The sequence below is a fragment of the Marmota monax genome, unplaced genomic scaffold (genome assembly GCF_021218885.2).
Source record: "Marmota monax isolate L192 unplaced genomic scaffold, Marmota_monax_Labrador192_F-V1.1 WCK01_AAM20220418_F8-fsc00010, whole genome shotgun sequence".
Classification (NCBI taxonomy): Eukaryota; Metazoa; Chordata; class Mammalia; order Rodentia; family Sciuridae; genus Marmota; species Marmota monax.
In genome coordinates, this window is record NW_026692321.1 from 13,198,963 (window position 1) to 13,213,361 (window position 14,399).

At 43.0% G+C, this 14,399-nt stretch overlaps 1 protein-coding gene across 1 annotated transcript; it reads right to left on the reverse strand.

Annotated features, from left to right (window-relative positions):
• Positions 1-12,036: 12,036 nt before the first annotated feature.
• On the reverse strand, positions 12,037-13,115 carry LOC124090824 (TIP41-like protein). Its single transcript, XM_046441690.2, has one exon. It carries the CDS (start codon positions 13,020-13,022, stop codon positions 12,204-12,206), a length of 819 nt encoding a protein of 272 aa, XP_046297646.1. The 5' UTR covers positions 13,023-13,115; the 3' UTR covers positions 12,037-12,203.
• Positions 13,116-14,399: the final 1,284 nt, after the last annotated feature.

The following is a 14,399-nucleotide window of genomic DNA, read 5'->3' on the forward strand; positions in this document are numbered from 1 at the left end:
TGTTCTTCCACCTTCCGCTGCCCGTAAGCCAATGAGGAACGGTGTATGGACCGCGTCTCCGATTGGGGAAAACCTGGAGATTGACAGGACCTCACGCCCAATAAGAAGGGCTACTCGCCTTAGCGGCATGCGGTCGGTGAGGGCAAGGGCTGCCTTGTGAGTCTAAGGTAATTTGGGTTGATGGCAACCTGGTAGTTCACCATCCATCAGAAAGCACCGGTAAGAAACATCTAATGAGAGGAGGGAGAAATTCGATGGAATGGATGGCAGAAAGTGGGCATAAGAGCTTTTCTGAGCGTTGTTGTCCTTGCCACGTTGTCTTTGTCACCGGACTAGGCCGCTCACGTGACCTGTGCGCGCGGCTCGATTGTTGAGCAGGAAGAGGGAGGTGCCTGTGGGGAACCCTGGAGCGGCCCTGCGCGCTCCCGCTGAAATTAAGGGCTTCCCGAAGGATAAAGGTTTAGAATTCTTCCCGCCCTTTCTCGTTCTGAAACCACCTTGGTGCGAGCAAAGAAATACCATCCCACCCTATCAAAAGCAAAAGATTAAAGCAAACGAAAGCAAGATAAAGTGGAAGAACTGCTTAGCTGCTGGGTTATTACTATTAAGAGTGATCTTTTTTAAAAAAATGTGAAACATTGAAATGGATCAAAAGATTATAGGTTACCTGTGTCTTCAAAGAAAACCCAGCCATAGTCTCACACATCCATCCAAGTATTCTGATTATATGGGGCATATACCATTCTTTGTGCTCTATACATTTAAGACTTGTTTACTGGACTTAATATTGAATCTTACCCATCTTTGGAAAAAGCCATTTAGCATCAATTTATACATTCATTTCCCATTCCCCTTTAAACAGTATAGGTGAGTACTTTAAATTCTCCTGAGATCCAGTTCTAACACCTTCCTGGAACCTCGCTAAGGAGCAAATAAAACTTTGACGTGTCGTTTTGCGTTTGTATGAGACTCGTGATTTTTACTTTGAAAACAAAAGTAATAATGTACAATGTGTAGCCGCCACTACTAATCACATAAGCATAATCAAATAAACACTGAATATTGACTGACAAAACATTGAAATATGTGTATGTTGGGAGAGTGGGGAAGACAGACAATGCAAGACTGGTAGATCTTCATCTGCCCTTAACCACTAAACCACATTCCCAGGTCTTCTTCTTCTTTCTTTTTCTTTTTTTTTTTTTTTTGAAGACAGGGTGTCACTAAATTGTATGGGGCCTCAAATTTGCAATCCTCCTGATGCAGCCTCTCTCACTGGGATTACAGGCATGAGCCATTGGCCAGGCTGTTCATTTTCTTTTATAGTTACATGGCAGTCCATTGTGTGGATGCACACAATTGAGAAAATATTCTCTTATTAATGGAATGTTTATTCACAGTGAATTTTCTTTTGTTCTTAATTTTTTTGTTGATAAACCTTTATTTTATTTATTTATATGCTGCCGCAGTCTGGCTTGGCACAAAATAACCAAGCCGCCACACAGCCTTGTAGGTTCAAACAGCAACTCTTTATTCCCAAACTCTCACCAGTACTCTACCACACTTCCCGGGTACACTCTGCCTCTACTGGGCTCCCCCCGCCAATTCTCTCAGAACCCCTCGAGAACTCAAAGGGAACTCCAAAGTAGCAGGCGCCTGAGGCAGCAGGATGCGCCCTAATCCTAGCAGGATCTGCCCTAATCCAGGAGCTGCCCTATTCCCCCCCCCCAGGATCCGCCCTAATCCCAGAGCCGCCCTAATCCCGGAGCAGGGTCACCTTTCAACCATTCCCTCTGGCAAAAATGCCAGGCGTCATTCTGACTAAACTGTGGCTCTCAACAATATGCAGTGCTGAGAATCGAACCCAGTACCTCACACATGCCAAGCAAGTGTGCTACCACAGAGCCCCAGCCCCAGCCACAGTTAATATTCTTGCATACAACTTTTTGTATTTTTGCCTATATGTTCTTGGGCTCCCTCTTCCCTATTTTCACCAAATCTTGGACAATAAGGCCTTATACCTTCCAATATTTCCTTCCACCTTTGGACTTTCTATTTCTTTCATCCCTAATGTCCTTATTCTGCTTGATTTGGATCCTATCCCAGCGGTTCTTTAGGGAGGGACTTTGTGTAGGTAAGGATCTTGGGTTAGTTGGTTTCAAGAGCAACTCACCCATGAACTGGAGCCTTCAATAGGCCTTCCTAGTTTGGGTTGTCATCCTCAAGCTCACCTTCTGAGAGCTTTCTATGAACATCTATCTCTGTGTGTGGTCTCTACAGTTGGGAGGATCTTAAGCAATTGCCAGCCTTCTCTCTGCTTTCCACACATGGAAACAGACATCACTCGGGTCTTATTACTCTTGGTGATTGTCCTCCTGGCTTGTTTTGTGGGGTCCATAGGAACATTTTGCTTTAGTTTGGTTAATGACGTTGTTCATCAGCTCTTTGGCTTTATTCATAACTCCACTCTTAATTAGAAAAATGTCACTTAAAGCTCAATCAAGAATATATAGGAAACCACGCTGGGCGTGTTGGCACACACCTTTAAACCCAGTGGCTCTGGAGGTTGAGGCAGCAGGATTGCAGGTAAAAGGCCAGCCTCAGCAAAGAGAGGCCTTAAGCAACTTAGTGAGACCCTGTCTCAAAATAAAAAATAAAAAGGAATGGTGATGTAGCTCAGTGATAAAACACCCCTGGGTTCAATTCCCAGAACCACTCCCCCCAAAAAAAATGAAAAAAAAGAAAACGGAATATATAGGAACTCTTCAGATATTCCTATAAATTTTGTCAGTTTTATACTATATCAAGATTAAAATTATCAAAAATTTGAATAGAATTTTTTTAACTTCATAGCTTGGCAAAACTGCAAAAGTTTGAAAATACAGGCTCTTGATGAGGCTGTGAGGAGTCCCTCTAACATTGCTAGAAATGTAAACAGGTGTAGCCTCTGTGGAAGGCAATTGGTGAAATACAACCAATCCTAAATGTATTCAGCAATTCAACTTCCTGTAATTTATCCTACAAATGTACTTGCAACTGTATAAGATGATGTACGAACATCATTATTTCTTCCTGCCGCAGTCTGGCTGGGCACAAAATAACCCAGCTGCCACAAAGCCTTGTAGGTTCAAACAGCAACTCTTTATTCCCGAACTCTCACCGGCACTCTACACACACTTCCGGGGAACACACTCCCTCCACCGGGTTCCGTGCGCCAATTCTCCCGGAACCCCCACAAGAACTCAACGGGAACTCCAAAGTAGCAGGCGCCCAAGGCAGCAGGATGCACCCTAATCCCAGCAGGATCCGCCCTAATCCTGGAGCCACCCTATTCCCCCCACCCAGGATCCACCCTAATCCCAGAGCCGCCCTAATCCTGGAGCAGGGTCACCTTTCAACCATTCCCTCTAGCAAAATGCCAGGCGTCATTCCGACTAAACTGTGGCTCTCAACACTTCCAGCATTGTTAATAATAGCACAAGTTTGGAGACAATCCAAATGTCCATCAGTAGGGACTGGCTTAATAAATTATGCCATGTCATTTTAACAGAAAGAATGATGACGCTGTCCATATATGCAGAAACAAAGTGTCTAAAATATTATTATAAATAGGTACATAAAAATGAATTAAAATAATTTATAAAAATTAAAATGAGGGAATAAAAACATTCATATTTATATATATCTGCATAAACATGGTCCAGAAAAAAACATATAAAACTAGCAATCAATTACTGATTAGGACCTCACGGCACCTAGAGTATGTGGTGTCTTGGGGCTAAAGGTAGGAGGAAAATTTTCACTGAGAATCTTTTATAAGGTTTTGATTGTTGAGCCATGTGAATTTATTATCTAATAAAAAAATGTAAAAATACTTAAAAGTTGGAACCTTAGAAGGAATATACTTTTACTCAATGTAGTTGTTAGCATTAGAATCTAGACTTTCCTTTAAAAGGAGGTCACATTGTAAGGGTAAAAGAAATTGAAGTTAAAGTGTAAAAGTTAAAGTGTAAAAGACCGGGCATTGTAAAGTTTCTAAGCTGCAAGGCCTGAGTTAAAAAGTAAAGGACCAGGTATTGTTAAGTTCCTATGCTACACCCCAAAACCCTGAAATTCCTGTAGCTGTTAAAACAATTCCTGGGACTTTCCAGTAGATAAATATCCTAGGACCCTGTGTGGCCTTGCACGTAGGCATCGCAGGGCCTAAACGAATCAGTTTGAATGTACCTCCCCCCTTAGAACTCACCTATCACTCCCGCCCAACCTGTTCCCGCCAATGAATGAACTAATCATGCCTAAGAATTGTTGTTTGATTTTCCCGCGGTGTATGATGATTTGTTAAAGGAGACTGTGATGTATGCAAAGCCCCCGCCCTCCCCCAAAAGTGTACTTAAACACTGCTCAAGCCCTGCTCAGGGCTCTGGGCTGCTCTCCCTTCTTGAGTGAGCACCGAGCCCCAGCGCGCTGGATTGGATCCTCAATAAACCTCTTTTGCTGTTGCGTGAGCCGCGGTCTCTTGGTGGTCTCTTCTTCCGACGTTTGCTGGACCCTTACAACATGTGACTACAGACTGCAAGTCATGGGTGCAATGTAATTGTGATAAACCCATCTGAGAAGTAAATTTAAGTTTATAAAAGTTCACTATTCCTAAACTGGTGTAGTGGAAGTGGAGTCAGATTTTTCTGAGTTATGATAGCCAGCACCATCACATGAGGGTGGACACAGATTTGGGGAGACCACCTAGAGAAGCTGGAGTGATTTCTTGGCCCATTTGTGTTGCTAGAACAAAATACATTAGACTGGTCGACAGAAATCATGAAAACTTATTTCTCACAGTGCTCTGGAAAGGCATTAAAGGGAGGTACATGGGAAGGCTGGCAGCTTCCTTTTGCCTCTTTCATCACATAAGAGATTAGAAAAATGGGAAGTCACAAGTGGCATCAACAAACACCACAGAGAGATAGCTAGTCATATGCTAGGAGACTGCCCTGGAAGGAAGAGGGGTGAGGTGGGCACAAATCAGCCATCTTTTCTGGCTAGCCTAGCCCCCGGGGATCTGCCCTTCCCCTGAGATCCCCAGCCTTGGCCACAGTGGCCAGGGCCACCACCATGCCCAGCTTCTGTGTGCAAGCAGAGTCCAGCTCTGACTAGACACGAGCATGCATAGGGTTTTGTTCGGTATGTGTTATGAGTTTGTCTTACTGCCCTGGCTAGACTAACTCCTGGAGGGATGGGACATATTTATACAGTTTTTTAAATATACGAAACCACCTAGCACTAAGCTCAGTTTGATAAATATTTGCTGATGGATGGGCAATCCAGAAATGGGGTCATCAGCCCTGAATTACAGAAAAATGGGCCATTCAATCTCATAAGAGCATCTATTTTAGAGTTCAGCAAACCTAATTCTGTCCAGCTTTGGCAACTGGTATTAGCATTAGCTGTTTAGAAATATGACCTTTCACGACAGAGGGTGTCTCACAGCAGCTGCATGATGTGACCCAGGGCAGCTTTCTGCCTCTGCTCCCAGTGTCAGTTTCCTCTTTCCTAAAAGGGTTCCCTGATGGCAGAAGTTTCATGAGCCACAGGCACAACTGGCGCAGTCTGCAGAGCCCCGAGTGGGGCTTGGCTCAGTCATGGTCATAACCATTGTTTACACAGCCCCAGAGCCAGCCAGGCTCACATGCCTCTCAGAGGCCCACAGGATTTCTCTATATGATTTTTTTTTTTTTTTAAAGCATGAGACCTTAAACCCCTACTTGAAGATTTCTCCTCTAATGTAAGAGTTTGAGTAGTTAAATGACACTTGACTGAATCCTCCCAAGCCTGCCCACTCTCCACTTAAGTCACTAACAAGCAGTTAAGGACACTTCTGGGCACCCTCACAGTATTATCTGTGTGCTGGACTTCCCTGCTGGAATCAACTGAAAATTCGTGCAAAAACAAAAACAAAGCAAAACACAAACAAAACCAAAACAGCAGTGAATTGAGACATTGAGGACTAGAGCTTTAGCTGGTAGCTTGTGGGAAGGCCATGAGCAGATTGTTTCTCTGTTTTTCCATTCTATCATTTGTAAAATACAGGAGAGGAACAAGAGGGTGGCCCTGCCCAACCATCCACATCCGTGTACCTTCCCTGATGCCCAGGGCATGGAAGGTTGAGGTTGATCACTGGGGACACTGTCCTTGGAAGTGGTTGGGGTAGTTCTCATGGAACCCTGGTTAGTTCCCATGGAAGGTTGTTAGACTGGCTCCTCCCCACTCTCTGGCTTCCTGTCTCTGCATGTTATCACTCTGGCTCCTGCCACTGTGGTGCCATCTACTGCAGGCCCTCAGCAGAGCCAAGCAGAGGTACCATGATTTTGGACCTGAAGAACTGTTAGCTGATCAATCTCCAAATTGCCCAGCCTCAGGTTCTCTTTATGGCAATGGAAAACGGACGAACGCGAATGTCATCTGTGGATACAGACCTCCGCTGTCTTTTTTTTTTTTAGTTGTAGATGGACACATACCTTTATTTTATTTATTTCGTTTTATGTGGTGCTGAGAATGGAACCCAGCGCCTCATGCATGCTAAGTGAGCACTCTACCACTGAGCTACAGTCCCAGCCCCAGGCCTCCCCTATCTTGCCTTTCTTAATTCTCAGCCTAAAGGGACACAAGGCCCAAAACGGTGTCCTGTGGATGGTGGGGCAGGACAAACTCTTGTTCCTCTCCTGATTTGGACAAATGACAACATGGAGCACAGTGACATTTATGATTTCCCAGAATAGAGTCTGGGTTTGGAATTGTTCTCATGGCACAGTCCCCAAGCCCTCTGGTTCCTGAACTAACGATTTAAATTAAAGTTTATTCTTCTGTTGGAAGAGAACTTTGGGGTGAAGATGGAACTCCAAATGCCTGGAGGTGACATCGCAGCCTTTAATCTCTTTAGCTCCTTAAGGAGGGCAGGAGGGTTGGGCGGCGGTGGTGACCAAGCTCTGAATCAAGCATGGGCCTGAGCACTGTCCTGGCTCTACCCTCAATTCACAGAGCCAGCCCCCCCCCCTTCCTAGAGCCTTGGTTTACTCATCTGTGCTGTAAGGGTCCAACAGGAAAGCCCAGGTCCCCTCCAAGCCTAAAGTTAAGGATGCTCTCTAGCCAGTCTTTCTTTCCCTGCACATACTATCAATCTGCTCATTCCTCCTCCCTTCTTGCAGATGGAAGACCCCTATTTTCTTTCTAGTGGGTCTTGGCTGTTTGTCTGATCTGAGCCATAGTTTCCTCACTAGACATTGAGGGATTTGATTAGGGGTGTCCAAAGGGCTTGCCCGGTTCTGATTGCTGGTCTCCCTGGGATTGTGTGGCATAAAGTCCTACATACTGGGCAGCTGGTAGTGCCAGACTTTCTGAGCTGGGGCCCCTCCCCTTTTCCCTCCTGGAACTTATTCCTCAGGTGCTCCAGCTGATCTTATCTATGGATTCACCAGAATGTGTGAACATGGCTTAGACCAAGGCACACAGGCAGAACGTGTTGTGATACCCTTTCTACATGTCAGTTTGAGGGACCAGCAGTCTCTGTTACTCAAACACTGATCTACGCATTGCTGTGAAGGTATTTCCTAGATGTGATGAAAACCCATAATCAGTTGACTTTAAGTAAGATAGATTATTCTAGATAATCTCTTATCTACAGATGAAAGGTTTTGGAAGCAGAGGCTCCCCTGGGGGAGAAGAAATTCTACCTGTGGTCAGCAGCTTCAACCCTCATCACAGAGCCCCAGCCTGCTCTTCCTGGCAACTGCCCTGTGGATTCTGGACTTTTCCTGCCAGCCCCCACAATTGTGTAAGCCAGTTCCTGGCAATTGCCTCTTAAGGCCTACCTCCCACCTGGTTCTGTGTCTCTGGTGAGACACTGACGGTTCAATATAGTAGGTAAGAAGCACTCCAGTCTGATCTGTATCCTGATCTGTATCATGTTATTTCTGGAAAATAGGAAACATGGCTCCCTGGTTCTCCCATCCTCTTAACCTTGACAATGAGTGTTGAACACTTCCTAACTGGGCAGAACGAATATGCTCCTATTCTCAGTCACAATCTAGACTAGGGAAAACGATGCTCCTGAACTGCTTTGTCTTAGGTGGTTTATTACTACTTCATAAACTCTAGATTTGGGGATTCTTTGTAATTTAGTTTAACCTATGCTACTGTCAATGATAGAATCTCCTAAATACACCAGACAGAAAGTGAATATTCCACTGTGTGTGTGTGTGTGTGTGTGTGTGTGTGTCCAGGGAGTACAAGGACCTCGTGTCTGTGAGCTACAACAAGTTTTGCAAATTAAGAGAATCTTGGGCAAGTGAAAGCAAAGAATTTAGTCTTCTTGTTTTCAAGATCTTGGCCTTTTTTTTTTTTAAGAGAGAGAGAGAGAGAGAATTTTAATGTTTTTATTTTTCAGTTTTCGGCGGACACAACATCTTTGTTTGTATGTGGTGCTGAGGATCGAACCCGGGCCGCACGCATGCCAGGTGAGCGCGCTACCGTTTGAGCCACATCCCCAGGCCCAAGATCTTGGCCTTTAAGCATTTCTCTCTTCATCCCCAAATATGCACTTGACAACACCTGGAATATAGTTTTGTTGTTGTTGTTGTTGTTGTTTTTGGGGTGTGTGTGTGTGTGTGTGAGAGCTTCTAGGAATTGAACATGCTAAGCAAGTGCCATACCACTGAGCTATATCCCCAGACCCATTTGGACTATAATTTTAAAAAATAATAAATACTGCAGATTACATTAAGTTTTGTCCTTCTGGGTGAGCAGGGGATGGGCAAGATGTTAACATTTTTGTTTATTTCATAAAATGGAGAATATTGTCTTCTGAAGTCTAAGAGAAGCATGAATGCAGCTGGGGGGACAAGGAGTAGGCTGGTATGGGGGTGGAGGGGACCCATAACCCAAAACAATGAATATTAATGAAAACTACATGGAAGACATCAACGTTTACCTGAGTCTTCTGCTTCTGGGCAATTCCAGGCTATGAGGTTCAGGGATTGCTGGACCACAGTGAGCACAAGATTGTGAAAAAGGCCCTGGTAAGGCTGTGATGGAGGGCTGGGCAGCCAGTGTCAGGAACCCCCTCTTGCTGTGGCCTACAAAGGGCGGCTCTTCCTCCCATTTGCCACACTCATTCGCTTCTGGCCTCTGACCTGTGCTGACAGTAAGGAGTGTCTTATTGCCCATTCTAGCATCCAGCCCCATAGCTGGGGCAGCTGCCAAGGGCCTGTCTAGGCCTGGTAGATGGGCATCTGCTCAGGCCACCAAGTGGTAAGGAGAGCATGGCCTCTCTGCCTGCATCTGGTTGTGCACTTCAGTCCTGATTCATCTGTCTCTTCCACAGCCTGAAAACAGGCAAGGAGAGCTCAGATCCACAGGGCAAAGCACTGGCCCTTGGACGTCCTCGGGTTCCTGCCCTTAAGATTGGCAGAGAGCTCCTGCTCTGGAGACATTCTGGGTTTTTCGGTAACCACAACTGGTGTGACTGGGAAGTTGATAGTTCCACAAGGTAGCTTAACTGGCATTTGGAGGTGCTGGGAAATGAGGCTGGAGAGCAGAGTAAAGGTTAGGGGCACACACCATGTAAATTAGCTACTGGGGTGACATTTTAGAAAAATGTTAATGTGCTTTTCTCTTTTGCCTTCCTGAGTATGCAACATATTCTGAGCAGTTTGAATGCTTTAGGCTTTCATTTTCAGGGAGGAGATTAAGATTGTTCTAGAAGGACTACAAGAAGAAAGCATTAAAAAATTTTAATGCTTTAAAAAAATTTTTTTTTAGTTGTAGGTGGTCACAATATTTTTATTTATTTATTTGTATGTGGTACTGAGAACAGAATCCAGTGCCTCATACATGCGATGCAAGCACTCTATCACTGAGCCACAACCCCAGCCCCTTAATATTCACCTTTTGATATTCAAATTAAGTATTATACCTTTGTTAATGTATAATTGAAATACAGTAAACCGCATATATTTAAAGTGCACAATTTGATGAGTTTTGACCTAGGTAGACGTCATTGAAATGGGAATCAGAGTCAAGACAGTGAATACATCCATCACTCCCAAAAGTTTTCTTGCTCCCCAACTTAGTTCCCAGGCAACCCCTGATTTGCTTTCAGTCACTAGAGATTGATTTGCATTTTTCAGAATTTTATGTAAGTGAAATCTTACAATATTTACACGTTTCACCTGAATTCTTTTGCTGTATAATTACTTTGAGATTCATCTTTGTTTTTGCATGAATTAATAGGTAATTTTATTGCTGCATAGCACAGTCTGTTTATTTATCAGTTAATGGATGTTTGGTTGTTTCCAGTTTTTGACTATTATAAACAAACCCACTGTGAACATTTGTGTAAAAGACTTTGTGTGGACATATGCTTTCATTTCTCTTGGGAAAATGCTTAAGAATGAAATGGATGAGTCATATCATAGGTATGTTTTTGTTTTTTTAAGAAACTGCCAAACTGTTTTGCAAAGTAGTTGGACCATTTTATAATCCCACCAGCTGGCTATGTGAGCTCTAATTCCTCCACATCCTCACCCACACTCAATATGGCCATTCTCTTTTTTTTTTTTAATTCCTTATTGTTTATTCTCCTCTTACAAAAAGACACTTGGAACAAATAAATATAAAATGGTATATATCATATTTATCAATGGCCAAATACACATTTTCTTGTTATCCCCCACAGGAATAAACTAATGAAATTTTTCAGAAGCACACTTACCCTTCTTTAAGGAAAAAAAGTCAATTCTTTTAATTCTCCATAATTTTTAACAATGGATTCTCAAAATAAGTAATCTAAATCTACTCAGGGACAAGACATCTATATCAAAAAGTTAAAAAAAATACACATGTGTACACACTCACACAATGAGTGAAATGATGTTGCCCAGAAACTATAACTAATGAATATTATTAAAAGTTTTTCATTTCTTATGAGTCTTTTGTGTTTAGATCTGCACAGTGTATAAAACAAAGCTGGGTGCAATGTACGTATATATGTACATACTTTCCCATCCTAAAAGAAAGCATTAAATACAGGTATATTTAGTATACACAGAACACAAAATTCTGATTTCCTATACCTTGGAGGTAATGCAGAAGGCAGACACATACCAAAACTACATGTGACCAATTTACCCTGACTGTTTGGCTCACAATAATGTACAAAATTTGAGCAATGATTAATAACCAAGTGTATTTTTTCAGTAAAACTTATCTTCAGGCCAATACTTGAAGAGTTGAGCTTTGCTAATGCTTTCAATTAAAGATTCTTATTTAACGGTTTTTCCATCAAGTGGAAATATGCACAACAGTTATTTCAAGAACAAAGGGGGTGATTTTTCCCTGTCCTTTAAAAAATCATTTGTAAAAATCCATTTCAAGTAATCCCTTAGTTGATGCTTACATAATTTTCCACTTTATGAAAACAATCTAGAAAGGCAGAAAATAATATAAAATGTTTAAAGGGTCATCATCAAAATAAACAAATGGATTTTAAATTTATTTTTATATAGCTTCTGAACTAGCTAGGTCCCCAAGCTGAAAAGCACCTAGAGATAGCTCTGACACCCTAGGTTCAAGTCTCCACGTACATAACAGCTTCAGTTCTCCAAAACACTAGGGGGATGGATTTCAGTTCCATGTCTAAAACTTTCTTTAAACTCAAAGGTAATTCAAAAGAAACTGGTATATATAATAGGGGGTAGATACATTTGAAAATTTTTGTGGGTGAGGATCATTAAACTGTGGCAAGTCACAACTCCATAAGTGCAAATAAACATTGGAAAGCCCAAAGCCAAAGCCAGTACATGAACATGCACAATCCAGGATTCAATGACCAAAGTAACCTCTTCATGGCAGAAGTCAGTGTTTCATGATGGCTGCAGATTATGTCCCCACTCTGAAGTCCCACTCTGTGATAATTCATAAATCCAAACTTAACTCCAGAATGTGTAAATCTGAAGTGTGAATTTGGAGAGACAGTACAAACAGCGGTTGAGTGGACCTGCCTGCAACAATTTTTATTTTTAACTTTTTTTCCTTTAAGGCTACAGAAGATCTGCACATAAACAAGGCAATTAATTCTCATAATAAAAATACCCCCTTACAAATAGCCAAAGTGTTCAGTCAGATTCCATGGTGAGTATATGCTGTAGTACATTCTATTCCACAGGTGTACATTCTTGTGAGTCTGCAGGGTTAGGATCCATTCTTTCTGGAAATACCAGCTTCTCAGAAACCGCCTCCTTTATTGGTAAACACTGTGATATTTCATTAGGTTCCGTGAACAGGGAAGGTGGGACATGCATTAAATTAGCAATTTTGCTCTCTCGTGATGTGTATTCTCGTAACATGTAGGTCTTGTCTGCCTCATGGTAAAGCCTCGTGTCGTTCATTCTGATAAGCACCCCATCAATCCTCAGGAAAAACCGCAACAGCAGAAAAAAGCTAGAAGGCATTACTCTAATTTTCACACTCAGGTTTGAAACACCATGATCATGAAGTTCATCCTCAAACAGGAGAACTTCTTCAAAAAATTTAATCTGTTCTCTGGCTTTCAATTTCTCTGTATCTATATGATCTGTTGTAGGTACAACCTTTAATTTAAGAGATTCTCCAAGTAACGTTCCTTTATAATCTGTCGTATAGGTCCAATCATAGGGCTTAATAACCTCTTTGGAGTGTTCGCCCTCCGTCCTGCTTTCCTGCCACTCTTCGGCACAGGCCACTTTAAGTATTCCTTGGTAGTTGTTTACACATCTTAATGCATCTGTAGCATTGAACTCGATCCCAAAGCCAGAGCAGTGCTGGATTCTTAAGACATTGTCTCCAAACATCATTTCAGGGAGAGAAGGCATGTGCAATTCATCTGCTAACCTCTCCACGTCCGCTGACTTCATGATGTGGGTCTTGGAGGCCGTCAGCTTCCAGGGCCCGAAGGAGAAGTCCTGGTGGCTGCTCTGGAAGCCGTGGATCATCATGGTGAGGCGAGTCCGCAGGCCGCACCGGACGCGCGGGAAGGCGGCAGCGGCGGCGATCACCCGCGGCGGCGGTGCCTGCGGCCCTTCACGCTCGGCTCCGAGCCGTTACCATGCCCTCCGCACCGCCCCTCCAATATGGCCATTCTCTATCACTCCAGCCATTCTAGGGGGTGCGTAGCATCATTCATCATAGATTGCCATTTGCACATCTCTGGTGACTAATGACATTCAAAATAGCAACCCAAGCTAGCCTGGATTTTATTTATTTATTTATTTACTGGGGATTGAACCCAGTACTTTACCACTCAGCTACATTTTTTTTTTTTTTTTTTTTGAGACAGGTTGTTAGAGCCTCTCCAAACTGCTGAAGCTGGGCTGGGTGTAGTGGTGCACACCCATAATCCCAACGATTGATTGTAATCTCAGTAATTTAGTGAGGCACTTAGCAACTCAGTGAGACCCGTCTCTAAATAAAATACAAAAGGGGCTGGGGATGTGGCTCAGTGGTTAAGCACTCTTGGATTCAATCCCCAGTACAAAAAATAAATAAAATAAATAAATAAAAATTGCTGAAGTGGCCTCAGTTTCCCAAGCCACTGGGATTACAGGCATGTGCCACCATACCCAGCTAGCATGGATATTTCTTGGGGAGATGATTTTATGATTTCCTTTGTACTGAAACAAAATACCATAGTGGTTAGAACAGGGGCATGGCATGTGCATAATGACATATATATAAATATAAGGTCATTAATTGCATCATCATTTGTAATAGCAAAAAATTAAAAACCTAAGTGTCCATTAAGGAGTCCTGATCAAATAGATTATAGTTTTCTATTAGTCAGGGTTCTTTAGAGAAACAGAATCATAGGATGGACCCACGTATGCATGTACATATGTGGGAAGCCACCTGTGAAGCTACTTGTGGGGTCTTTACTTGATACCGAGCCATGGGAGGGACTCAGGTCTTCCCTTGGGAACATTTCAGCTTCCCCATGTGTATCAGACTGCCCAAGGCATGGGTGAGGTCTCTGCTCCTGCTCTACTAGTGGTACAGCTCTTGTAGCTCCAGAGTTGGATGTAACCCATTAGGAACTAGACAGCCCACCCTGTATCTTATTTGGCCAAGAACATTCTATCGAAAACCTTTGATGCTCCCCCCATATGAATAAGCAAGCGTGGGCTCCCTCTCTCTCGGGAACTTGCTCCCTAAGATCTGAGAGCTGTCCTACCCCCACTTTAAAACATTACTTCCTGTGTACTGTGGTTTTTTTCTCTGTTTTCTCTTTATTAGCTTTTATTCTTCAGCCAGCCTACTCCACAAAAAAGGATCCCCCAATTCCACCACCTGCGCTGGAAGTGGGCAGGATATGTATG

Bases quoted from the DNA above. Each gene is read 5' to 3' on its own strand.
- LOC124090824 (XM_046441690.2), bottom strand. From the start codon at position 13,022: ATGATGATCCACGGCTTCCAGAGCAGCCACCAGGACTTCTCCTTCGGG.